This window comes from Dipodomys merriami, unplaced genomic scaffold (genome assembly GCF_024711535.1).
Source record: "Dipodomys merriami isolate MVZ:Mamm:240054 unplaced genomic scaffold, mDipMer1.0.p SCAF_36, whole genome shotgun sequence".
Lineage (NCBI taxonomy): Eukaryota > Metazoa > Chordata > Mammalia > Rodentia > Heteromyidae > Dipodomys > Dipodomys merriami.
Genome location: NW_027205159.1, coordinates 10,406,551 through 10,434,245, shown reverse-complemented (window position 1 = coordinate 10,434,245; position 27,695 = coordinate 10,406,551). Strand labels below are relative to the sequence as shown.

Below are 27,695 nucleotides of genomic sequence, written 5' to 3'. Positions count from 1 at the left end.
TGATGCAAAACTGAGCTGGGGCCTCACAGCCTGTGCTCTTCTGGGCCTGGAGTTGCATCTAGGCCAAGTCCCCTCACCCTGGCTTGCCACTGGCTGGGAGTCACCGTGCATGGAGCATAATCTGTTGTCTTGGATCAGCATCCTGTGGGCATCCTATTAGGCCAGTTCTTACGTTGTGCAGCCTTATGTCACAGGTCACATAAAAGAACAAATATAAGGTAAATGAATGCCACCAAATCCACCTGCAGTGAGGCCAATGTCTTTCGGAGCTCTCAGTGGGTTTTACTAGACCACTACTTTATAATATTTATTTCCAAATGATTCCTTCCACACACACCAATCTCAAGGTGGCACAGTCTTTTTAGGAGGGTCCAGGGAGTTTAACTTCTCTCCTTTTCCTCTCTCATCCCCTAGCCTTTTTGACCTGCTCCTGTGAGCAGCTGAGTTCTCTTGGACAGAGGACTTCTAGCAAGCATGCAGCATGAGGTAGCCACTGCTGACCTGTGTCCATGTCTATCTTCTAAAAGAGGCTAAATGGGGTGCAGAGGCATCTGCTCAAAAGGGCCTAGAGAAAAAGGACCAGTGAGCCCTGCTCAGTGAGGCATTGCTCCAAGCTATTACCTGAGTGTACCAGACGCCTGCCCTGGAATCCTCACACTGATATCCGGCAATCTATTGCTTGCTTGCTTTCCCCCACACATTGAATGCTCCAGGAAGTGAATTTAGCTGACAGTTCAATGCTGTCTCCTCAGTCCAGGCATGTGGTAGACTCTCAATAAGTATTTATTGAAAAACAAGTGTGTGTGTGTATGTGTGTGTGTGTGTGTGTAAATGTATATTATCTGCTCTGTCCCATTTTTCATCTTCTCATGGACAAGAGCCACATACATAGGTGTGATGTACAGAAATCCACTATAGGGCACCTGAAAAAGAAAAGGATGTGTGTGTGTGTGTGTGTGTGTGTGTGTGTGTGTGTGTGTGTGTGTGTGTGTGTGTGTGTGTGCGCACACACACATACGCGCGCGCATGCGCCAAATACTAAGGCTTGAATTCAGGTTCTCAATTCTGTCCCATAGCTTTTTTGCTTAAGGTGGGGCACTCTACCACTTGAGACATATTTCCACTTTTGGCTTTTTTGGTAATTAACTGGAAATAGTCTCACGGGCTTTCCTACCTGGGCTGACTTGCAATATTACAAGTGTGAGCCACTGGCACTGGCCAGAGAAGAATTTTTGACATGAAATGAGGATTCATCACATCCAACAATGTAAACAATGTACACCTAGTAGGCAAACATGGAGTATTGAGATCAGAATGTTCATCAGACAGAGAAAATTTGAAATAAAGATAGAAAGGCCAAGACGTCCAATTCCTTGGTACCATCAGCATGACACCTCTTCACCGTGGGCTATGCAAGCCTGCACTCAGAGCAAGTGGGCAGGCACCCTGCTCCAGAGCCCAGCCTCACTTCAGGCCATTGCTTAGCAGGACTGTCAGCCTTTCATGGCACCTAGCCACACCCCTGGGCAGGCTGCATAACTTCTGGACCACAGAGCTGGCCCTGCCTCTAAACACACAGGAACATGGGTAGATTTTCAAATCTTTTCTTGTCTCAGTTTCCCTGACTGTGAAATGTCAGGACTCATGTAGAGCTTAAGTGAGCCTGTGTGTCTGCCATACAGTAGACATTGCATCCCTACGCATTTTCCTTTTCCTCACCCCATCTGAGGCCTTGTGGTTGGGGCACAGCTCTGTACTGTAGCCTGACAAATAAGGCTTTAGGGAACGTCAGCTGGTAACCATGTTTTAAGAAAGTGGTGCCATGCACCTGTAAAGCATACATCTCTCACTGTGGAACATTAGCACTGGAGGGCTATCTGTATCACTGAGCATCTAATAAACAAAATCCCTTAGACTTTCAACAGCTAAGAAGCTTGATGCCTCGTGTGAAGAGGCTTAATGTAGCAGAACATCCAAATCTATCTTTTGAAACTCGAAACCATGGATCTCTCAGCAGCTTCTGCGCCAACCAAAATGAGGGATCATCAGCAGAGCTGATGTCCTTACACTTGCCTTTTAGTTTTCTATTTTTCTGCCTTCATTATTGCATCAGGAACCATGTCTGTGTTCATTTAAAGTAAAAATGTAATTTCGGAAAAATCTTTTTCTGAGTGTAAAGGTCTTAAAATGACACGAAGCCCTAATATAGAAAGTCTCTATTTTTAGTTTGGCAGGAAAAGATGGAACTACTGCTTTTATGCTGAGATATAAGCACAAAGTCACTGCCCCATTAAATTATGTACATATTCTAAAATACTGCTAAAGGATAGCCAAGTCATTCCCAGAAGGTAATTAACCTTCAGTTATTTTATGGCTACTTCAGGACCACACACCTGTCAAACGCATCAAATGACAGAGTATTTATCACTTCTGCTCACACTTTTTTAAAAATTAAGTTATTTATTGTGAAAATACTGTACAGAGGGGTTACAGTTACGTGAGCAAGGTAATGAGTACATTTCTTATCAAGCATTGTTGCCTCCTTCTTTGTTTTTCCCCTACCATCCCTTTTTCTTTTTGAATGTGGAATGTGAATTCCCAGCTTAAGAACGGAGATGCTAATTGATGTTGTTTACTGCTGCTGTCCCCAGGTGCTTATGGATGGTCTTCCTAGCCTTTGACACTACTGGGCCTAGCCTTGCTCTGGGTAGCAACTCATTGAGCAGGTGTCTGAAGATGGCCACCTCCTTTTTCATAAAACTGATTAGTATTCAGAGAATGACCCCAATTCCTCTCCATCTGCCAGCACTAGCCCCCTGGGGTCTCAGCAGCTCTCCTTCTATACTATTTACTTCAGGGTCTGGTGACAACCTATAGCATCATCCTCTTTTATCTACCCTTCCCACTGATGCCTTCCCTTGCTGGCTCTGCCAGTCCTGTACATGTGAGTGTCCCTTGGCAACCCTGGGGCTCAGTATGCCCTGCTGTTTCTCACAGGACACATGAACCCACAGTCTGGCATAGGGAAAGCCAAGTGCTCCATAGCTGGTTTGGTCTCTATCCTCATGGTTTCTATTCTCCACTTGCTTCAGAAGGCCTTGCAAGCTCAACATAGGCCTTAACAAGTGCCTGAGGCAATCTCCTCAATGCATCAAGATAGCTGGGCTGTTCATTGTGCTCTAACTGGCACAAAGCTAGGTGACAATTAGAAAAGGTACCTTTGTGAACAGGTAATTGAGGCAAAAACACTTCCAGTTTAGAGTTGGCCTTACGAAGAGTATTTGATAACATGACTTGATCACTAGCTCTTTCTCAGCATGCCAGAATGGGAGAAGAGAACCACATTATCCTTGAGGGTAGTTTGGTGGCCTTTGGCCATTGAGACAAATGTCAGCACAGCCATGCGAAAAGGGTTAGCTTTAGACATGGCCTCCTCTCATTGCAGAGAGTATACCTCAACAGGGACCGGGGATTTAGGGACTTGGCCTCCACCCAGCATTGCTGCATGCTGTTCTCCAAGGTTTCTTTTCTCTGATCTACAAGCTTAATTCCTTGGACTACGCTTCCAGGTAGCATCTGGGGGCCGGGGTATCCACAGTAGGAAACGTGGCTTTCCCAATAGGTAATTAACTGTACCTCTGTGACTGTGGAAGTTTCCTTTCCCCTCAGAAAGCTGGGGTTCAGTCTCAGGAATAAGAAACTGATAGCCAAGGGCTGTCCCTGGTATACAGGCAGGCCTTCAGGTCCTGGGGAGAGGAGGGCAGTGTACTCTACACAGGAAAGTGACATGTCAGTCCTGGTTTGCTGATCTTCCTCCTCCAGGTCCTGTTGGTCAGCAGTGCTCACATAACTCAGGGGTTCTAAGGGGGGGATATAATTTGATGGTTCTACCACTTTCTTCCCTGCCCCAAATAGTGCTGCTCAGCTTCCTGGGGTTCCCTCTGCTCTTTCATCTTTCACTTCTGGCCAAAAATCACTGAAATGTCCATGAAGAAGAGGAGGAAAGAATCTAACCTTCATATATTAAGTTGCCTTGTTCACCATGTTTTCATCAATATTTTCTTTTTGTCAGTTGTGGGGCTGGCACTCTGGGCCTGGACACTATCCCTGAGCTCTTCAGCTCAAGGTAATCGCTCTACCACTTGAGCCACAGCACCACTTCCTTTTTTTCTGGTGGTTAATTGGAGTTAAGAGTCTCATGGACTTTACTTGCTCGGGCTGGCTTGTACTCAGCCTCCTGAGTAGCTTACGTTGTAGACATGAGCCACCAGCGCTCAGCTTCATCAATCTTAAGATGCTCTGAACAACTCAGTTCTGACATGAGCATGGCCTCCAGCGTGGGCCACTCATACCCTCAGAATCATGAATGGCAACCAAGCCAGAGTTAGAGATTTTTAGCAAACTAGGAGTTCAAAGGGATAGTCTGGGGGCAGTGTTTGGTCTCTTCAGAGGAGCAGTGACTTTATGCACTGAAATATAAGCTTAGTTCATTTCTACATGTCATGGACATCTTTAATGTACACTAGAAGATGGGCAAAGGACAACAGTCTGCCACCAACCAAAAGAAGACCAGGCTTTGTCATTGCCAATACTCAAGTTTCAAGGCATATAGGGATTGTGGTGGAGGATCATGGAGTTGTTCTATTACTTCATACTGGACTTGACTGGGCTCTCATCTGGAGTCCCACAGCCATCACTGGAAGACACCCTGCTGCAGTTGTTACACTTGTTTTGTAAAGACAGTTTGTCTCATGTTGAAGTTCTGTTCTAAGTATAATTCCCAGATGCTGTTTTGGGAAGAACAATTAGATAAGCAGCAATCATGCCCTTGTCCCAGGCCACGGTACCCATACAACTACTATACTTTTGGAATCAGAGGATCAGTGAGTGTACAAGCTACTTCACTTCTTGACAAAACTGAAGAGGTCAATTTGATTGTTCCCTAGGAAAATCATATAAATGTGATTTTTAGTGGTTATTTGCAAAGTAGACCCTATAAATTGCTACAGTGGCTATGTCATTTCCAGGCCTGTACCTGTTGCTTGGTAGATAGCCATGGAAGGTATACACACTAAAGTGCGTATTGCTGCTTTGTATTTTTCCAGGTACAATCCTGCTGCTTTGGTAGAGAGCCGTAGAATGTGCATGTTAAACATGCTGTGTCCATCATGATCTGTCTGCAGCTCAGACCACCACTGTACCACTTGAATATTCACCCCTTCCTTCACCATGGGCAATAAGAAAGAAACCATCACATGATGTGTAAGTCTCCCTCCCTGCCATACAGATGAATCATGATCAAAACCTCAAGTTTAATAGAGACAGCCAAACCATGGGAGTGAAGCAGGAAGTATTGAGGGTCCCAGAGACCTTGACCCCATAGAAGAAGGGCTTGAAGCCAAAGTCCTTAAAGATATGTTGAGGACTTCAGAATATATTCAGAGTATTCACAATTTTTGGGTGTCAGACAGAGCAACTTTCTCTGGTGGCTGACCTGACTAGTAAAACCTAGAGCCCTCCACACCCAGGAAGGGGACAGGTAGTTGCTCAGATCCTATGTGCAGGTATTCAAGTAGTTGTAGGGACCCCAGAATAAACATAGTCTTGTTACCCTGTCCTGTATCCTGCCTCACTTTGGGGAAATTACATTAGGATATTCTTATGGGGTGTAGGTCTTCTTCTTCAAGGATGATGTTCTGCACCAGTTTTGTTTTGCTTTGTTTTAAGAGAGCCAGCCTATCACTCCATCCTACTCTGGCTTGGAATGAAGCCACAAAAGCAATCCAGGAGTATGGTGAGCTCAGATCTAGGACAGGACAGCCATTACTTGGTATCTGAAGGGGACTGGCTCCAAACCCCCCAAGATATCAGAATCCACACATGGCAGTCTCTTGTTTAGAATGATACAGTAATTGCACAGTAATTTCACATAAGCATATATCCTTCTGTGACTGCTTACCCCTGATACAATGTCTGCATATTGCATATCACTGGACACATAGTGCTGAATGTGTGACACATTTAAATTTATCTTTAGGCAATTTCTGGCATTTTTCCCAAATGTATTCCGTCTATGGGTTGAATCTAAGGATGTCTGTATCTACAAATGTGTCAGAGCTGATTGTACCCTTTATCTGGTATTTGAATTTTCACTTAAAAATATCGGGAAAGTAGCTCCTGTGTTCCCCACAGGAAACTAGTGAAAAACCAGAAAATCATCAAATTTCTTTTATTAAGTTGGTTAACCAAGGAAGCATGGCCAAGTAAAAGGAGGTGTGTAGAATTTTCCTATCTGAAACTAATGCTAACTTTTGACTGGTCTGTGGAGCTAGGTGAGAGGGTACCAGCATAGATGAGCTGCTTCTAGTGAGCCTTCTAAACTTAGCAAGTTGATTTTTCCAAAGGCAGATTTTATTTTGTTTTCTGCTTTAAAAAATATAGGTTCTGCAACTACATATGATCTAGGTGTTCCTCAGACCTGCCCTAGTGGATGAAACTTTCTTATCCTTTATTTGCCAAATTTACCCTCTCCACCTTAAAGCATCCTTTTAAGAAACTGAACTCATCAGCCAAATGAAAGAGCAGAAGGCCAACTCATTCTTCAGAATGCTATTGAAATGGGAAATTTTTAAACTGCACATTTCTTAAGAGCTGTAATTTAGCAGAGCAGATTTCCTAAACAAGATAAGTGTTCACTTCCTAGCAGTGATTCATGTGGTTATATTTGGGGCTGGTATGCAGCTGGCCTGCCCTGGGATAGTGCTTAGGATGGGTAAAAACTCACTACTTCGGAACCATCAGCAACCAAGCTTCTACCCCTATCCCAAGGCTTTTCATTGCTCTAGCCACTCTGGTCCTTCCTTGGGGCAGCCCAGACTTCAAGGGACTCTGTGTCAGTCAACATTTCATGCTACAAGTGGCTCCTTTTCTGATGGACCAGTGCCTGCATTGTAAAAGATTTTGAACTTCTCTCACTTACCGTAACTGTTTTAGAAATGATGATATTAAAATGCCTTGCTAGGCTTTTGTTTGTTCTATTATTTTTTGGGCAACATCATGAGAGGCATTTAGGTACATTGACCAGATTTTTAAAAAAGCCAATTAAAAAAAACCAACAGGGGCTGGGGAGGTGGCTCAGTGGTAGAGCGCTTGCCTTGCATGCATGAGGCCCTGAGTTCGATTCCTCAGCACCACATAAGCAAAAAGAAAAAAGCCTGAAGTGGCGCTGTAGCTCAAGTGGTAGCGCACTAGCCTTGAGCTGAAGAGCTGAGGGACAGCGCCCAGGCCCAGAGTTAAAGCCCCACAACCGGACCTCCCCCCCTAAAAAAAAAAAAGCCAACAGAAACCACATATGTAAGTGCTAATATGCACACAGAGACACGCAGACACAGACACAGACACAGACACACAGACACACAGACACACAGACACACACACACACACATACACACACACACATACACGGAGCAGCTTACACATTGAGGGGCAGCTGGACTTTGGGAGACGTGACCGGGTCTCCAGCCACTGCAGTAGATCGAGGAATGACTGTGGGGATGAGTCCAGTTGAAGAGGAATCCTGAAAACAAACAAGAAGAGATGAGGATGAGGGCAGGGTGGTTCTGTCCCTCGGTTGCCTGTCCCTCGGCCCTCCCAAAGCCTCAGGCTCTGCTTGTCTGGGTGTTAATAATGTTGTTTCAATCTGGAGGGAGCTTGATAATCCAAAACACCTTTCCCTGATTGCTTCCAGGAATTTCTTCAGCCGGGCACTGATGTCTCACACCTAGCTACTCTTATCTCCAACAAACCACTAAAAGAAAAAAAGCCAGAAGTGGAGCTGTGGCTCATGTAGTAGGGTACCAGCCTTGAGTGATAAAGCTAAGGATAGTGTCCAGGCCCTGAGTTCAAGCCCTACTGGTTAAAGAGAGATAAGAGTAAAGGGATGGTAAGGGGAAAACAAAGGAGGAAAACAATGCTCAATCGGAAACTGACTCATTACCTTGTTCATGTAACTGTTACCCCTCTGTACAGTATCTTTACAATAAATACATATATATATATAATAAAAATAGAAAAGAGATAATTTTTCTAGAGTATTATATATTATCAACATGAAAAAAGCCATGTAGGGAGGCCTGACTTTTATCTTTAGAAACAGAATTAATTATTCTTGTGTCTGTTAATAAAATCTAGACAATTTTTTTTGAGTCCGGTCGTGGGGCCTGAACTCTGGGCTTGGGCACTGTCCCTCAGCTCTTCAGCTCAAGGCTAGCGCTCTACCAGTTGAGCCACAGCGCCACTTCCGGCTTTTTTTCTTTTTGCTTATGTGGTGCTGAGGAATCGAAGCGAGGGCCTCAGGCATGCAAGGCAAGCGCTCTACCACTGAGCCACCTTCCCAGCCCCAATCTAGACAATTTTTTTCATATTATAAAACATGAGCTTATTTAGATACAGAATTCCCAGGATTTTCCTAGGAGGTGACAGTTAGTGGACAGTGAAAGGCTACAAGGTGACCATTGTTTACAGAGCATGGCACCTCCCACCCAAAGTCATGCTGTGCTCCTCAAGGACTCCTTATGTATTACAAGGTTTGTTTTGAGGTGATGCCTTCATTCAGGGGTGTGCTAAGTCCTCTAAGACAAAGGTGTGATAGGCCTGCCAAGCAAATTCCTGCATGAGGAATCCTTAGAGAGCCCATGAGAGCCAACATCATCCTTCTTACCACACAGCTTGCTCTTCCTGCTCTGATTCTTCCTGAGAAAGCTATCCTATCGTCTTGTTTAGAGATACTAGGAGGCACCATGAGCTGATTTATGTCCTTCTCAAGAGACAAGTCTAAGTCCAACTCCTAGCACCTGAGAATGTGACCTTATTTGGTAGAAGGAGAAGGCAGATATTTATAAGGTAAAGATTCTGAGAAGAGACTTACTTTGATTAGAATGGGCCTGAAATCCAATGGCAGTGGCCTTATATGATACAAGAAAGGAAACCAGAGACGTAGGTGGGGAAGGAAAGCCAGGTGTAACTGTAGATCTGATCTAGTATATTCAAAGCCTGAAGGGCAAGAGGAGGGAATGATCAAGTTTCTTGCCTTATAATTTGACCAGGCAGAAGAAATGGTACTCATTGATCCAGGAAGGCAAGGAGTTTGGCATTGGGCACACTGAGCATGTCATGCCTATAGACATCTGAGCACTGAAGATGAGTATGGCTAGGGATATTAACCAAGCGGATATGGGAGAGGACTAACTGGACAGACAGATATGAGCATCAGACACACAGCAATGTCAGGCAGCCAGGCAGCCTCATGGAGAGCCCATGGCTCTTAGGTGAGCAATCCTGTGTATGCATGTGTGTGATATAGACAAGCTCATTGAACTTGTCTTCCCATATTTATGATTCCAGCCACCATGAGTAACAGGGTCTAGATTTACCTGCCCATTGAAATATCTCACAAGACATATAATTGATTCCATGGTTTCCAAGACATTGGACATCAAGCAGTGAAGGACAGAGAGCCTAAAGAAGAGAAAATAGGACCTGAGTCCTCTGATGCCAGGGTAGGTGGATGCAGTTTGCTGGGACAGAGTGAGGAGGGAGGAGGGAGGCTCCCTGAGGCCTAGTACATGCTGTGTGATGACACAAGGACTTGACAGAGGCTCAGATGGCCTCTGGAGAAACAGAAGGTCCTACATGTAGTTGAGGGAGAGAATGTTTCAAAGGGGAAGCTGTCACTGGTTATGCTCATACTATGGAAAAGACAAGAAGGAGCCAGCAGATTTAGGGGTGCTGACCTGCACAAGGGGCTTCTTGGGAGTAGTGATGGCTCTTGGTGGATGGCCACAGTGGCTTATATCCCAGCATCCTGTCTTTCAATGCAAAGAGAGAGGAGGTGTGTGTGTGTGTGTGTGTGTGTGTATGTGTGTGTGTGTGTGTGTGTGTGTGAGAAGGAGAGAGAGAGAGAGAGAGAGAGAGAGAGAGAGAGAGAGAGAGAGAGAGAGAGAGAGAGAGAGAGAGAGGAGAGAGAGAGACAGACAGAGGTCTGAGACAGACAGACAGACAGAGACAGGGACAGAGAAAGAAGGAGGATGAGGGAGGGAAGGAGGAAAGAAGAGGGGGAGAGGGAGAGAAACAGGGAAGGAGGAAAAAAGGGAGAGAGACAGCAATAGTCACTATATGTAAAAAACCTCAATAGAGCAGCTGAGATGCCCATAGTAGAGGCTAGATGGCTGATGACAACTCTGTAGCCATCTTGCTTTCCAGTCTATGCAGACAACATGGGTTGGGTTAGGGTACATGAAATCGAAAGGAAGGTCAGAGAAGTGGTATAGAGAATTAGCTTATTCCTGTGAATAACACAGATATTCATGGAAGAGTCTGAAGATTTATGTATTAAGCATAATTTTCTACAAAGGGGTTACACTTACATAAGCAAGGTAATGAGTACATTTCTTATCCAGCATTGTTGCCTCCTCCTTTGTTTTCCCCTGCCATCCTTTCCCTCCCACCTCCTCAGCTACACCCCCACGCCCCCACCCCTGCCTAAATTATAAAGTTTGTTTTTCGACATAGCGTCTTGTACAGCTCATTGTTGCAATGGGTCAACCTGTATCCCTATTTAAACATTTTTTTCCTTCTCCTCCCCAAATTGTATCAACATCCAATACAGTGAAAACAGGGACTTTGTCTTCATCTTTGCCTTCTTCTTTTTCACTTGGCTGGTCCTGGGGCTTGAACTCAGGGCCTGGGTACTTCCCTGAGTTTTTGTGCTCAAGGCTAGTATTCTGACTTGATCCACTTCAGCTTTTTGGTGATTGATTAGAGATAAAAGTCTCATGGACTTTCCTGTTCAGGCTGGCTTTGAACCAAGATCTTCAGGTCCTAAGCCTCCTGAGTAGGCAGGATTACAAACATGAGGCACTGGTACCCTGGTAATTTAACTATTCTTTAAAGCGAATATTCAAATTTTATATCATTTACATGTTAAATGAAAATGGTTTTTTGAAACACTCTCAAAACACTATAACAAATTACAGGACTAAATTATTTGAAGTCTGTTTTGAAAGCAAGCTCTGGTTTGAGACCAGTTCTTCCCTTCCTGATTTCACATGTGCCATATTCCCTCCCTGAGGAGAGGGAATAGAGGTGACCCAGCAGGGTCAGCAGGGGGCTAGCATCTGGGTGGTCTATTAGGCATCTCTGTTTGCAACAACTCATAAAGGTGGTTGGGCAGCAGAAACTGTGTGTGTGTGTGTGTGTGTGTGTGTGTGTGTGTGTGTGTGTGTGTGTGTGAGTGAAAACTGTCTCTAAGTCAGATCTTGTGCATCCAAACTCTCTTCTGACAACCATGCCATCCAATTCCATTCTTTTGCACACAAAGCACCAAATAGTGCAGAGCTGGGACTGTATAGAACTACCTGGAATCTGCCCTGGCTGGTGACTTGCTACCTTCCAATGTCTCTAATGGCCTTGAACCACTCAAGTCATAATTCAACAGGAGGATTAATGTGTTTGGTCCAGGGCAGACAGAAAAGATGGATTTCCATCTACTGGGAAGAAAGAATGGCAATGTGGATTTTGCCAACACATGTCACATGCATGTTAAATATACCACAGGAATGGTATTAGCAGGCTCAGGAGCAGACTAATCCGGGGGCACCTAGGTACTCAGTGGTAGAAGTAACCTTAGGTCCAATTATGGCATAGGGTACTGGCTGGCCAGGCACTAAGACAGCTTATGAGAGATAGAGCTCAAGAGAGGTAATTTTGTGGGAAACATGGCTATCAGCTGGAACTTGAAACAATAAAAGTTACAAAGCTATCCTGGCACCTGTGAGTCACACCTATAATCCTAGCTACTCATGAAGCTGAGATTGAGGATAATAGGTCAAAGCCAGCCCAGGCAGAAAATGCCTGAGACTCTTATTGCCAATTAACCACTAAAAAACTGGAAATGGAACTGTGGTAGAGTGCCGGCCTTGAGTAAAAAACAAACAAACAAAAAACTAAACTATACAAAAGTGCCCAGGCTCTGAGTCCAAGCCCCAGGGTGTGTGTGTGTGTGTGTGTGTGTGTGTGTGTGTGTGTGTGTGTGTATGTGTGTGTGTGTGTGTGTGTGTGTGTGTGTGTGTGTGTGTGTGTGTGTGTGTGTGTGTTAGTCATGGTGCTTGAACTCTGGACCTGGTTGCTGTCCCTCAGCTCAAGGTGAGTTCTCTACCACTTCAGCCACAGCACCACTTCTGGTTTTCTGGTGGTTTATTGGAGATAAGAGTCTCACAGACTTTCCTGCCCAGGCTGGTTTTGAACCGCGATCCTCAGATCTCAGCCTCCTGAGTAGCTAAGATTACAGGTGTGAGCCACGAGTGTCAGCTCACTTTTTTTTTTTTTTTTTACAAAGGTAAGAGGTAAGATTTTTATGGCCATGCACTGTTTAAAATTGAAACGAGTATAGATGCAGGTCATGCTTGCAGACCTTTCCCAAGCTGATGCTCATCTGGCTTAGGGCAGCTTGTCAGCCTGGCACTGTGTGCAGTGGACAGTACTGTGGACCTCTGGAAGGTGGCAGCAATACCAGGGTGGACTCTACCACAGGGATTGGCACTGCGTGTAGAATGATGGTGGCCTCTTGATGCACACAGAGTACTTGCCTTCTGAATCAGGTCTTCATGTTCACCACCATCAATGCCAACACTGTCAGGGGCAGGGATGAGTGCTGGGACCTGCTGGGAGGCTTACATCTTTCTGCACAGAGAATGACTGCTGAGATCATTGGACCTGCAAAGGCTCCCAAGAGAGCTTCGGCTGCTAACCTCTGGCAGGAATTGTAGGACCAAAGGTACCTTACCTTAAAGAACTACTTCAAAACTCCTAAGCACAAGGCACTGCATGGGCTTCCAAGTCACCAGAATTTATTTGAGCCTACTGTGTGCAGTATCTTGCCATCCAACCCTTTCAAATCCCTAAGAACTCAGTCTTCTGAGCAGATGGTGATGAATATCTCTTGAGTAGAGAAGTAAGTGAGTTAAGAAAAGCCTAGCCAACTGAATATGAAACCCCAGAATGGATGCCCTTGATAGTGTTCTGTGGGGCTTCCAGTGTCCCCATCTCAAACCTGGCTTCCTGCTAACAACAAGTGGCCTCTCCGACTTCACAATTTAAGTGGGTTTTTTTTTTGGGGGGTGGAGTGTTTTAATGATCATTTTAAAGATAACTTTCTTTATTTTTAAGTAATTCTACAAAGGAATTGCCATTTAACGTTCAGTGTATGAATATGATATATCTTTTTAAAATTTAATTTTATTTTATTTGTGAACATACTGTACAGAGGAGTTACAATTACATGGGCAGGATAATGCGTACATTTCTTACCAAGCATTGCAGCCTCCTCCTTTGTTTACCCTTCACATCCCTTCCCAGCCTCCCCCCTCCCCCCCAATCCCAATCCTTCTCCTTCCCCCCCTTCCCCCCACCCCGCACCGACTTTGTAAAGCTAGTTTTAGACATGACAACTAGTACTTCTCATTGTTGCAACAGGTCCACCTGTATCCTTAAACAACTGGTTTTTCCCCATCTCCTCCTCAAGTTATACTGACATCAAATATAGTGAAAGCAGGGGTTATACTGTGGGGGAGGGATATACAAAGCAACAAAGAGATAATCTTATAAATGCATTAGAAACACATGCATGAAAGAAAAAAAAACATTAAAATACACATCTAAGGGTTCATTTTCCTGACATCACATTATCTGACCTTTTCCGCTTGACTCATACATATACTAGATATTACAAATAAGGGAAACCATGGGACCTATGTTTCTTTGGGCCTGGCTTACTTCACTTAACAGAATTTTTCCAAGTTTTTCCATTTCCTAACAAATGGGGCAATGTCATTCTTTCTGATGGAGGCATAGAATTCCATTGTGTATATATACCACATTTTCTTGATCCAGTCATCTACTGAGGGGCATCTGGGTTGGTTCCATATCTTAGCTATGGTAAATGCTGCAATAAACATAGTTGTGCTGGTAGCTTTAGTGTAGTCTTGTTTGTAAACATTTGGGTAAATGCCCAAAAGTGGGATTGCTGTGTCATAGGGGAGTTCTATGTGAAGTCTTTTGAGGAACCTCCATACTGCTTTCCAAAGTGGTTGAACAAGTTTACATTCCCACCAACAATGAAGTAAGGTTCCTTTCTGTCCACATCCCCTCCAGCATCTGTTGTTGTTAGAGTTCTTGATTTTTGCCATTCTAACTGGAGTGAGGTGATATCTCAATGTTGTTTTGATTTGCATTTCTTTTATGGCTAGGGATGTTCACCCCTTTCAACATGCTCATCCATCCCTTCCCTAACCATCCCTTCCCTTGCTCTTCTTAATTTTGTAGGCTATCATTGGATTTTAGACTGCATTCTCCCCCTCTTCTCCTCTTTATTGGTCCGCCCTTTCCCCATTGACCCTTACTTCAGTGCTTTCGAGTACCCACTTCTTGATATTTATTTTGCTGAACTTTGAATTACATTGAGATCTCCTTGAATCTATCATATTTAGTTAATACTTTTGTATATACTTGTATACCACTCAATGCATTTACTTTTAAGTTCATAAGCTAAATCTAGCTTCCACCTATAAGGAAAAACATGCATCCTTTGTTTTTCTGAGCCTCATTTACTTCACTTAATATAATTTTCTCTAGGCCTTTCTATTTCATTACAAATGGCATTATATCTTTCTTTCTAATGGATGAGTAAAATTCCATTATATGTGTGTGTGTGTGTGTGTGTACATACATACATACATACATACATATATATATATATATATATATATATATATATATATATATATATATATATATATATATATATATATATATATATATATATATATATATATATATATATACACACACACACACCTCATTTTCTTGGTGCAGTGGGTCCACTGAGGGATATCTGGGCTAATTCCGTAACTTGGCTATGGTGAACAGTGCTGCAGTAATCATGGTTATGCTGGTGGTTTTACTGTATCTTGGTTTGTAATCTTTTGGTTAAATGCCTAGGAGTGGAATTGCCAGATCATCTATGTTTAACTTTTTGGGAAACCTCAAAAAAATTCCTTCCAGAGTAGCTGAACAAGTTTACATTCCCACCAATCATATATTAGAGTTCCTTTTTGGACACATCCTTGCCAGCATCTGTTCTCATTTGTTTTTTGCTAATGGACATTCTAACTGGGGTGAGGTAGAATCTCAATGTTGTTTTGATTTGTATTTCTTTTATGGCCAGAAATTTTGAACATTTCTTCATGTGTCTATTGGCTATTTTTACTTCTGAGAACATTACCTTTAGCTCATTAGGGTTTCACTTTTTTGTTGTTGTTTTTTTTTTTTTTGTCAGTCATGGGGCCTGAACTCTGGGCCTGGGTGCTGTCCCTCAGCTCTTCAGCTCAAGGTTAGTGCTCTACCACTTGAGCCACAGTGCCACTTCCAGCTTTTTCTGCTTATGTGGTACTGAGGAATAGAACTCAGGGCCTCGTGCATTCAAGGCAAGCACTCTACCACTGAGCCACCTTCCCAGCCCCTAGGGTTTAACGTTTTAAGTTCTCTATAAATTCTGGATAATAGGCCACTGTCTGATGTCTAGCTTCTTGGCTATGTCCTTTGCCATGCAGAAACTTTGTAGTTTGATGCAGTCCCATTTAGCAAGTCTGTCTTTAATTTGCTGTTTTTCTGGATCTTTACTCAGGAATGTGTTTGCCAGTGCCCAAGTGACCAAATGTTTCCCCTACTCTTCCCTGTAATAATTTGGGGTATTACATTAAAGTCTTTCATCCATTTTGCATTGATGCTGGTGCAAGGTGATATGTAAGGATGTAGTTTCAGTTTTCTGCACACTGATATCCAGTTTTGCCAGCTGTTGAAGAGGCTTTCTTCCAGCCTATCTTTGTGGTTCCCATATAAAATATACTGTTAGTGAGAATGTAAACTTGTTCAACCACTCTGGAAAGCAATATGGTGGTTCCTCAAAAAATTAAACATAAGCTGGGCACCGGTGGCTCACGCCTACCTACTCAGGAGGCTGAGATCTGAGGATCGCAGTTCAAAGCCAGCCCGGGAAGAAATGTCTATAAGATGTATCTCCAATTAACCACCCAAAGAACTGGAAGTAGAACTGTGGCTCAAGTGGTAGAGCCCTCTCCTTGAGCTGAAGAGCTGAGGGCCAGCACCCAGGCCAGAGTTCAAGCCCCACAACCAACTAACTAACTAAATAAATAAATAAACAAACACACCTACCCTAGGATCCAGCAATTCCACTCCAGGGAGATTAACCCAGGAATTAATTAATTAAAAATTAACCCAGGATACAGTAAAGCCACCAACACAAACATGTTTACTGCAGCCCTATTCATCATAGCCAAGGCATGTAATCGGTCCAGATGCCCCTCAATGGATGAATGGATCAAGAATATATATATATATATATATATATATATATATATAATGCAATTTTACTCATCTATTAGAAAGAAAGATATTGTACCATTTGTAAAGAAATGGAAAGAGGTGGAAAAAATAAGTGAAGTAAGTCAGGCCCTGAGAAACAAAAGATTCATGTTATTCATGTTTTCCTCTATATGTGGAAGCTAGATTTAGCTTGCAAACTCATAAGTAATTATGTTGGGTGGTATGAAAGTGTATACAAATGTATTAACTGGATTTAAGTTCTCTGAATATTCTGGATATTAGGCCACTGATGTATAGCTGGCAAAATTCTCCCGTTCTGTAGGCTGTCTTTTAGCTTGTTGACTAATTTATTTATTTCTCTCTCTCTCTCTCTCCTTTCTTTCTTTTTCCTTCCTTTCTTTCCTTCCTTCCTTCCTTCCTTCCTTTCCTTTCCCTTCCTTTCTTCCTTCCTTCCTTTCTTTCTTTCTTTCTTTCTTTCTTTCTTTCTTTCTTTCTTTCTTTCTTTCTTTTTTTCTCTTTCCTTATTTCTCATTTCTTTCCCTTCCTTCTTTCCTTCCTTCCTTCCTTCCTTCCTTCCTTCCTTCCTTCCTTCCTTCCTTCCTTCTTTCCTTCCTTCCTTTCTTTCTTTCTTCCTTTTTCTTTCTTGTGCTGGTCTTGGGGCCTGAACTCAGGGCCCAGGCACTGTCCCTGAATTGAACCACACCTCCACTTCTGACTTTTTCCTGGTTAAACTGGAGATGAGAGTCCAATAGACTTTCCTGCCCTGGCTTGCTTTGAACTGTAATCCTCATATCTCAGCCTCCTGAGTAGCTAGGATTACAGATGTGAGCCGCTGGTACCTGGCTATTTAAGTTTTTAATGATTTAATTTTTTATGATTCTGGATCTTAAGAGGTTAATGAGGACTTAGCAGAAGTAAGCCCAGCAATAATTTTTAAAAAATTAAAAAGAGCTCTAGTTTTGTTACAGTAAAAGCAAGTGGGGTACACAGTCCTGGGACAGTTGTGTGTTCTGTTTTCAAGATCACATGGTAGAAATCATTGCTTTGACTTCAGAGCCAAGTTCAGGCCTGTTCACCACAGAACTTTGTTCCTGACCCCTTCATAGAGAAGGTCTTTTGCTTGTAATAAAGTAGTTAGACATAGTCATTTTTTGTTTTGTTTTATTTTGTGTGTCAGTCCTGGGCTTGAATCCAGGGTATAGTTGCTGTTTCTGAGTTTTGCTGCTGAAAGTTAGCACATTACCATTTAAGCCACAGCCCTCCTTTCCAGCTTTTTGGTGATTAATTGAAGAATCTTACAGACTTTCCTGGCTTTGAACCATGATCCTCAGGTGTCTGCCTCCTGATTAGCTAGGTATAAGCCACTGTTATCCAGCCTCATCACATTCTTTTCAATGACCCCATAAGGAATATATACCAGGATTCTTCCCAGGCAGACAAGCCTCATAAGGTTTCTAGCATTGTCACCTCTCAAGAGTGAACACAGATCTAGCAATCTCTTGAAGCCTAATATTTAAATGTTCTTCCCATGGGCATTTCACACCAGCCTTGAACATGCAGGGTCAGCAAGGATGATCTCATTAGATGGAATTTGCTACAGTGCCAGCAATAAAGGGAAGTGTGCCAAAGAGCCTACTCATGGTGCAGGGATCCTCCAGCACCAGAGAGCTTCTTAGGGGTCAAGAGTCAGAACTCACCTTGCCTGTGAAATCCCAGAAGCCAGGCAAACCACTTGTTTCCACACTTGCTCTTGCTGGGAATGAGACTGCATGGCTGATGGAGCCATTGCTAGTGACCGTGACCTGCTTGTGAAATTCCAGGCTGCTCCAGTTGGAAGTGGGCATCAGCCTCTAAGTTACAAAACCACAATTCCTCAATTCTAAAATTTTCAGGTTACTACTAACACTAGAGTCCCCCTATGGCAGTTTAATGCCATATTATTTTCCTGTTAATATTAATAAGAAGAAAAAGGGGGATTGCGGATGACAGGCAAGTATTGGGATCCACTGCTTTCTGTGATACTGTGGCACAGATGACAACTGAAAAGAAATATCTTGAAATATCTTCTCATGTGTGTGTGTGTGTGTGTGTGTGTGTGTGTGTGTGTGTGTGTGTGTGTGTGTGTGTGTGTGTATTGGGATTGAACTCCATGCCTGGGTGCTTTTAGCATTGTCACTTACGACTAGTGCTCTACCACTTGAGCTATAGCTCCACTTCTAGGTTTTTGGTGGTGAATTAGAGATAAGAATCTCACAAACTTTCCTGCCAGGTTAGCCGTGAACCCCAATTATCATATTATGGCCTCTTAAGTAGCAGGATTATAGGCATGAGCCATTGGTGCCCAATGGCTCATTTTAATTTTGAATGTGAGTCCAGAACACACTACCCAAGGAGTAGTGAAATAATGATTTACTAATCACTCACCACTATTCCATTGTACAAGGTACACTTTGTACAAGGTATACCAGACCATTGTGAGCTTGCTTCCCAAAGAAAACTTGAATAAAACATTGTTGCTTGATTCTTCTGTCTGGTTCTGTTAAAAAAGAAAAAGATCCATGCAGCTAGTAGGCCCAGGAAAGGGCAGAGACCTCGGAACCTGACTGAACAAAAGGGTTGTCTGGAAGCTGGCTGGCCTCTGGCCTGCTTAACTTCCACTGCTTGTTCACCACTTATGAGGCCAGTTCTTCCCCTGCTGTCAACTGGCCATCTCTTCTTTCCAGGCACTCTAGATTTGCTTATAGAAGATACTGCCTACTGGAGCAGCTGAGCTGCTAACCAGATAGTCTGGGCAGGGACTAACGAATGTAACTTCACATCAGATGTGAGTCCAGTGTCTTGGCCCCTGCTTTTTCCCAAGTGAATCCTGTGTGTCCCTGGAGACTGGGATCCATGAGGATCATCTCCTTGTATCCATCACAGGATGTGGATTTCATATGGGAACCACCAAAGGATTGAGGCAGCTAGCAGCTTTCCTGGTATGCCTAGTCAGCATACGTCCACACTGAGCTCCATAGTATTCACTTCTTTCAAAAGGATACCAAGGCTCAGCACCGGTGGCTCATGCCTGTAATCCTAGCTACTCAGCAGTCTTGGGTCTGAGGATCATGGTTCAAAGCCAGCCTGGGCAGAAAAGTCTGTGAGACTCTTATCTCCAATTAACCACTAGAAAACCGGAAGTGGTGCTGTGGCTCAAGCAGTAGAGCGCTTGCCTTGAGCTGAAGAATGCAGGGATAGCGCCCAAGCCAGAGTTCAAGCCCCACGACCAACAAAAAAAAAAAAAAGGACACCAAGGTTCACCCCTGACATGTCTCTCCAAGGAAATGCTGATACCTGGTCCTATGGATTAGAAGCCTAGGATTCGACAAAACCAGAACACCAAGACACAGACAGCCACATTGAACTTTGTCCCCATCTTCAATTATGGCCAGTAAGTCAGAGAAGCACCATTACTTTTAGGGTTGCAAAAGAAAGTTCCTTTTGGGCCAGATCTACATCTACATTGCTTGCATTCACCCTCTGGCTCACTCTATACTTTTTGTTTCTTTTTGCTCCTATAGGCACATAATTAAATTCATAACTTTCTAAAAATACTACAAATAAAACTCCAGTGCTCAGCCATGCAGCCAGCCTGCTCCAGAGGTGAGTAGATGCAGGAGGCTGAAAAGCTGATAAGCAGCCATGATGAAGCAGCCTGAAAATGCCAGGCCTGGGGCAGCCAAACTCTCAGAATCTTCAGCCCTTGCCCAGAACTGCCTGCTTGGAGTACGGCATCCATCCTGTGACAGAGACAAGACCTAGACAACAAAGGGAACTGCACCTGCAGACAGGTGGCAGGTGGTAATGAATTTTAAATATGCCTAGGAGCTGCCAGGTGGAGTTCTTCTAATTTCTGTCTCAGACAGAGACATTCAAGACATATTCATTTGATGCTCTCTTGCTGAATTTGAAATGCTTCTCCTTCCACTGATTTTAAAGGATATCTTACTCATCGAGGGGTTATTTGGGGTTGATTTGTAAGCCTTTGGGCTCTCTGTAGCAGAGAAGTGGAGGGAGCCTGGCTAGATGGGACCTCAGCCCTCAGTCCTCCAGAATCAGCACTCACAGGCTAGTAACCACCAACATCAGATCAGCACTGGCCTCAGTTTTTACAAGTGTCAGCTCTTCCTTCATGTCATCTTCTGCAGACAGCAGAACCTTCAAAGCTTCCCAATCTCTGCACTCTGTGTAAAGACTTAGGAATAAGATAGGGGACTTGGGAAGATGGTGTTGGAAGGCTAGCTACAAGCTCTCTGGCTTTGTTCCAAATGTAGATAGAATGTAGATAGCCTTAGCATCCCTATTCCCTTTAAGTAGAGTGGGACCATGGGATTGGCTTGGCCTGGCTTAACGAAATATGAGCAGAAGTGACTAATGTCCTTCCACCCAGAAGTCTTGAGGCTACTGAAGTGTTGCCTTATTTCTGTTTCTGCCATGGGCCTCTGGAGTCATACTGTACTAGGAGCCAGCAAGTGTTTTCATTAAAGATCCTCCTAAAATTTCAGGCTTCACCTGTTTTTATAATCTCTGCCTCCGCCACTCACCACCTCTTTGAAGGCCTAATCTGAATAAATGGATGTGGCCATGTTCCAATAAAGCCTTCTTTACCTAAGCAGGTAGTGGCTACTTGACCTATAGGCCTTTGGGGGTAAGGACACTTTGAGCCAGACTCTGAGCTCTCTATGAGTCCCATAGTTATGAGGGGAAAGGAAGTTGATTTCTGTATGCCCCTGAAAGTAAGAGGCTGTGTTATCTGGAGGCATACAGACTGAAGTAGAGCACTCATAGCACACTATGTCTACTGAGCTTCCTTTGGCAGGTTAGTGACTACTTCGGATACTTGCTAAATTTCTTATCCAGTTTATGAGGAAATTCTTCTAAAATTTAAGTTGCCATGACCATTTTTGTTCAGTGAGAGGCTGTATACATAATAACATCATAAGGAAGTCAAAAATTCCTACCCACCTACTGATGTCATAATTGCCATGGCAATCATGTGCAATGTATCCTTCATGTGCATGTGGTGTGAAAGGCTGATGGGAACATACCTACTGTGCTGCCAGTCATATAAAAGTAGAGCACATACAAAGAGGTACAGTACGTCACACTTGTAAGCAATAAATGATTGCTATTGGTTAATGTATTTACATTTTACTTAAATATTTCTTATGATTTTAGAATGTAGTCCTACTTATTAAAGGACTCTCTATCTATCTATCTATCTATCTATCTATCTATCTATCTATCTATCTATCTATCTATCTATATGATACATTGTGTCTTGCCATTAACAGCCTCATGCATCTTCTTTCCCCTCCAGCTCTCTCTCTTACATCTCTCTCCCCTCTCCATCCCTCCTCTACTTCTCTTTCCCTCTTTCTCTTTCTCTTTTTTGTTGGCACTGGAATTTGTACTCAGGACCCTGTGCTTAGGAGGCAGGTACCCAAACCCTCAGCCTCAGCCCTCACTTTTTTGTTTCTGTTGTTCTCCAGGCTGACTTAGATCACAGTCCTCTTATACCTCCCACATACTACTACATCTAGCTTGTTTGTTGAGATGGTGAGAGTTCTCACTAAATTTTTGTCCTGGCTGTCCTCAAACTGAGATCCTCCCTATCTCCAGCTCTTCAATACCTGGAATAACAGGTGTGGGCCATGGTAGCTGGCTACCAATCTCTTGACTGGAGTAAGTGGTCATGTCAAATGACTGACCTCTCATAATTAGATCTATGTGAGCTTGCTCTGTGAGGATCATACAATGACAAAAATCACCAATGATGTGTTTCTTATGACATACTCATCACTAAGCAAGGCACAATGGCAACCATTCCCAAGTTTGATCCAATGACTTTGATAAGTGAATATTTGCAGTTTTAATGGTACAGTTGGCCCAAATAGCTTCTCTTCATCTCCTTTCTTTTAACATCTGTTCTCTTTCAATAGGCAGTTGACATGTGAGTACTGTTCCATTATTCACAGAAGTTCAGCTGTCCCTCTGGCCTTTCCAGAGAGCAGGGAGAACAAATTCTCCAGGGGCAATTAGCCTGAGCTGAATGGACATGGCTAGCTACCTCATAGCTTCATCTCCGTACAACCATTAGATGAATTCACAGTTAGTGGGGAGTTAGGGGCGATGGAGCCATCTTTTCAGGAAAGATCATGAGACACTTCATGCACCACAATTTTATATGCAAGACCCTTTAGCTCATTGTCACTGTCAAAAGTCATATGAATTAAGAAAAAAAAGCTAATATGATTGAGCCCCACCTACAGGCCAGATACAGAACACAAAGATGAATGGCACAAAGATGAATAGCTCCTGTCCTCAAGGATCTGGAAGTCCAGGAAGCTGTATATACAAGTCACATTCCAGGGTAGACATACAGAAAGTCTGACAGGCATGGGGATAGTGGACCAATTGATCTGCTGGTTAACAGGAGCCACAGAAAGCCACAGAGCAGAACTTACTATTTCAGATAGCCACTAAGAGTGAGCAGGGATTTTGCACATGAATGTCCATGTATTACATGGTGGGAAGAACCAAGACAAGGGACAGAATGAGAATGGATAAGTTGCTGGTTTTGGAGGGTGTGATGAAGGATGAGAAGAACCAGGGAAAGGTGAGGGACCAGGACAGTTGGTCTATGGAGAAGAAACACAGGACTGTGACTGGTACATAGACAGACAACTTAGGGCTGAGTCTGAAGCCTCTCAAAGCCATGGGCATACCCAGAAAAAAAATGGCAGAATGATTGATTGGCCTTCCTGCAGGAAGACTGGGACAGAACTGAGGCTAGGAGTCTGACTCTAGGCTTAGGAAACTGAAAATGATGGTATTGTACTTACAAATACAGCCAGAATAAAGAAGGGGCCGTAGGTATGAGAAAGAGGAAGCGATTGCTCTCTCTAGCATGTGTTAAAATTAAGGCACCTCTCCAAGCGAGGCCATTATGTAGGTGGCAAAAAAGTCTATTGTTTAAAAAGGCATTGGCAGGAGTTTAAAGAACAAGGGCTTAGCTCTTTGGTAGCGTTCTGTGAATAGAGACTTTTCTGGCAAGGGTGTACCAGAAAAGAAGACCAGAGGAACGCAGGTATTTGAGGAAGGATTAGAGCAAAGTGCTAATGGGGGACCTAAGAAAAGTGCTCATACTAGAAGAGAAGGGGGTCACAATCAAAAGGAGTCTCACAAGAGGTGTTATCAGTACTATCCAATGCTGAGGAAATGGAAAGCTGAGGACAGCAATCAGGCATTGTGCCTTGGCCATCAGGGTAGAGGTCCAGGCTCGCTGCAGGGAGCTAAGTGCATCCAATATGAGGAAACAGAACCATATTTGTGACAAAACAAGGGCAAGTCATTAAGCAGTAATGCTGGAAGAAGATGGCACAGAAGGGTCAACTTTACTTGGCAGTAGCCCACATCTCTACAAATCTTTATGTCCCTGGAAGAGCTTGGCATCCAGGCCCAGGCAGCTTTTACCACCTCAATGGAGAGTCACTGCTGCCTTCAGCTAGGCCAACATCCATCTGCCTTGCTCTCCTCCAAGGCCCTGTCTTCAGAACAAGTCATGGAGATGCCAGGTCTCCAGGCTCTAGAATTTTCTGATCTAGCTATTAGTGCCTAAGAATCTTCCTGAAGGCCAAACTATCCTAGGCATGAGCCAGGGGAGAGAGAAAATAAAAGTCCCAGAATTCCTCATTGTTTCCTACTCCTGGCACTGTACATAGAAAGATATAGAATCAGGTTTCTAAGCCAAAGCTGTCTTCCTTTCTTCTTTGTTTGAGTTAGTGCTTTCTCATGTAGGCTTTAGCTAACGTCTCATAATTCCTCATTTCCACTCCTATTATATATCAAAGCAACAGAATTTTTTCTTTTTTGTATTTTTTCCATTTGGCATCAATATCAACAAAGCCTCAACTTAAGGCTCTTCTATAAAAGGCTTGACAAAAAGCTTTTAGTTTGTTTTCTTGACAGTGCTGAGGATAAAAAGTAAATATTTAAGGCCAAATAGTTCCTGTGGCTTCTTCCTCTTCTCTTCCTTTACTTTTTCCAGTTTCCACCTTGTTTTAAAAACCTCTTCAATGTACAACGATCATTTTTAGTGTAAGGGTTGTACACAAGCAGCTTCCTGGTCATTTTTCACCAAGTGTTCAACCTAGCATTCTGCCTACAGAGCAGAATCGCTAGGAACAATGGAGAGCTCTGTCAGAGTGGAGGGGCAGTCGTCAGCAAACATTCCCTCCAGTACCCTTGAGGAACATGCATCCCCTTCACAGGGACTTAGGACTCTGCAATGACACTTGGTGGAAGCAGTTCATGTGTGCAGAGAGAGAGGGAGCATGATGTTTCTAATATAGGCTTTAACAATAAAGGCAAGTCTCCCTAGCTTGGAGGAACCACACAGTCCCTCCAGCTTAGATGAGAAAGAGGCCAAAGAGCACACTTGAGTCTACATTGGAACACAGAACCCAGAGCCAGTGCCCAGTTCTGCCAACTCTGAAGGCACTGAACCAAGTTCATCTACCACCCACATCACCACAACATAGCTTGATGGGGACAGTACAATTATCCTCCATTTCACTCAGAGTTTGGCTTTATGATCCAGCAGGCTTCCAGAACCTTTGAACAAGGCTGTATTCCACTCACAGAGGAATCTGTGCAGTGGCCACAGCCCAGCCTGACGCCATACCGAACCCCCTGCAGTCTGAGGCCTCTCAAGGGTAGAGATTAGGCTCCCTCCCTGTCTTTCCATTTCTTCTATCAGGACAAACCCAGAACAAAGATGACCCACTCTAAGATTTTGCTGAAAATCAACTAACACCTCCATTGGAAGCCTAGTACAGAAGGAAAAAAACAGATTCAATTGGTGATCAGCCAAGTCTGGCGCTGAAGTCTTGCCACCCAGAGAATCTTGTACAGTGGTCAACCTTTGTGATACTTGGAGATGGAAGAGGAAACTCAGACATGGCCAGTGTTAAAGTCAGGGTATGGGACCATTGCTGTGTGGTTTCTGAGCTTCACCATGCTCCCTAACTTGGCCATTTCAATTATGGTAGATAAGGGGGTTTCTTTATTCTCCAGGTTATACCCCAGCCTATCAGCTGCAGGTAGGCACTGGCAGGAGGACTTGGCATCTGAATTTGTTCAGTCCCCAGGTGATAATGGGCCTCCCTAAAGTGGAACCCTCAAATGTGTCCAGCAGGGCAGAGATGCTAAACCACAGACCAGGCTGCCTGTCTTGGCACACACACTCAGTGTGTGGCTGACAGATAGGTTGGAAAGGCTCAGGGGATGCTGAGCAAGCCCAGCTTCCTGGTGGGAAAGAGACAGCAGAAGGTCTCAACCACATTTACCCTTTATTCACCAACACCTTCCAGAACCTCCAGGCCCAATCCACACCTAACCAGAGAGAGAACTGGGACAGATGAGGCCCAGAGCCTGGGTACTCTCAGTCTCTAACCCCTGTAGAGCATCCCCAAGGCTACCTGGCTGTCACTACAGAGACTACAGGGAGGCACAGTTGCTCTTCCACTTAACCCCTAAAGAAACCCAGGCTTCAGAAGAGGAGGCCAGGCCCTTGGCAGGGTTGAGAGGCAGATTATCTGTCTCTGGAGGCCAGCCCTCAACCTGAAACTTGACAGGCTCAGAAAAGCTCCACGAATTTCTGGCTTTCTCAGCTTCTGCATCTCTGAGCTGAAAAGAGTTAGATGGACCACCTTATTACATACCAAGATGAGCCACCCAGCAGAGGAAGTGAGAAGGGATAAGAAGCAAGGCAGAGGAGGTAAGGTCACGGAGGTGTACATGCTGGACAAGCAAACACGGTCCTGGCCAGGCACGCAGAGGCATCGGCCTCTCAACAGCTCTGCATCCTGAGCTTTCAGGTTTCAGGAGGCTCACAACACTCTGAGAAACAGGAAAACTTCGGGGTTTTAGTCCTTTGTGTGGAAACCATAACCCTCCATGCTTCCTTTACATTTTAAGGAAATACAAAAGAGCGAGGGAAGCAGGCCAGTTGCACTGGTGGGCCAGCTGACAGCCCTCATCCAGCCTAGGCATGAGTCACTGTTGATGTTCTCTGTGTGCTTGGATTTGGTTTGCATTTGCTTCATCTCCCACCACAGGATTTTAGAATCAAGCCAATTAAATGGCACCACAGTGGCTCAGGTTTTGGCGGCCCTTTCTGATTTATGGCTGTCTTCACATACAGCTTCCTCTAACTACACGATGTCCTACAAGGCCCCCATCAGAGCCCATTTCACCAATGAGCCTCTGCTGAAGCCAAGCCTGGCTGCAAGCCAGAGTTCAGCATGGTGCCCAACAAATAGCTCCTTTTCTACTGCAGCTGGCTGAATTTCCAGGACAGACAGCATGTGTGGACCTTCCTACAGAACCCAGCACAGTGCTCAGTGATCATTTGATAACCATCAGGGACAGCAGCCATACCTCCTCTCCAAAAGAAACCACAGTACAACACTTAAAACTATGGTCCTACAATACCCCTCTCTTACCACCTGAGAGGTCCTAGGTAGGCAAGGGAGGACAGCTGAACATGTCAGTATGTCAGTGTAGGTTCTAGCTGTGAGAGCCTTATTCACCTGTCCACCCCGCTGACCCTGCCAGGAGTTAAGATGTTCTGTGTTGCTGAATGGATGTGCTAAGGCTTGAGAGCCTTGTGGGGGTCAAAGCATCGCTATTGTGGGCACTGACGAGCTTGGGGCTGCAGGACTCCCTTCTCTACCCACTAAGGACAATACACATGATGCTGTGCACTGGTATTCAAAGGCCCTACTATGGATAAACACATGCATACAACAGCATCAGATTTATTCAGGTCCATGATGGCAAAGCTAGAGTTTCACCAACTGACCACATCCTAGGATGTTTCTGGAATGATAAGGATATTCCAGTGGTTCTGGATATCTGGCTAGCCTTGGCAAGCAAGTGTCAATCCTCAGGCACCTCCTGACAGACATAGGAGGCCAACAAAGCAATGGGAATTAGGAGGCCAGTAAGAAACAAGGGCAGATCTAGAAGGTTGGTTGCTGAGCAGTCAGACTACAGCAACACCCTGGAGCCTGCAGCCTTGCTCTCAGCTCACCTACATGCAGTGTTCCTTCTGTTCACACAGGAAAACAGTTTGACCGCTCTGTTTGATTGCAAGTCTGATGTAGTGACACAAGAATGCCTTCAGCCTAGTC

The 27,695-nt window shown here is 44.1% G+C and overlaps 1 protein-coding gene across 3 annotated transcripts in view; it reads right to left on the bottom strand.

The window, feature by feature from the left end:
* The window catches only part of Sh3rf3 (SH3 domain containing ring finger 3), a 358,300-nt gene that overhangs the window by 57,102 nt on the left and 273,503 nt on the right, over positions 1-27,695 (bottom strand). For all 3 annotated transcript variants that reach the window (XM_069988660.1, XM_069988662.1, XM_069988661.1), the window contains exon 5: positions 7,476-7,576. In XM_069988660.1, coding sequence (XP_069844761.1) covers positions 7,476-7,576 — 101 coding nt within the window. The remainder of the gene's footprint in view (positions 1-7,475; positions 7,577-27,695) is intronic.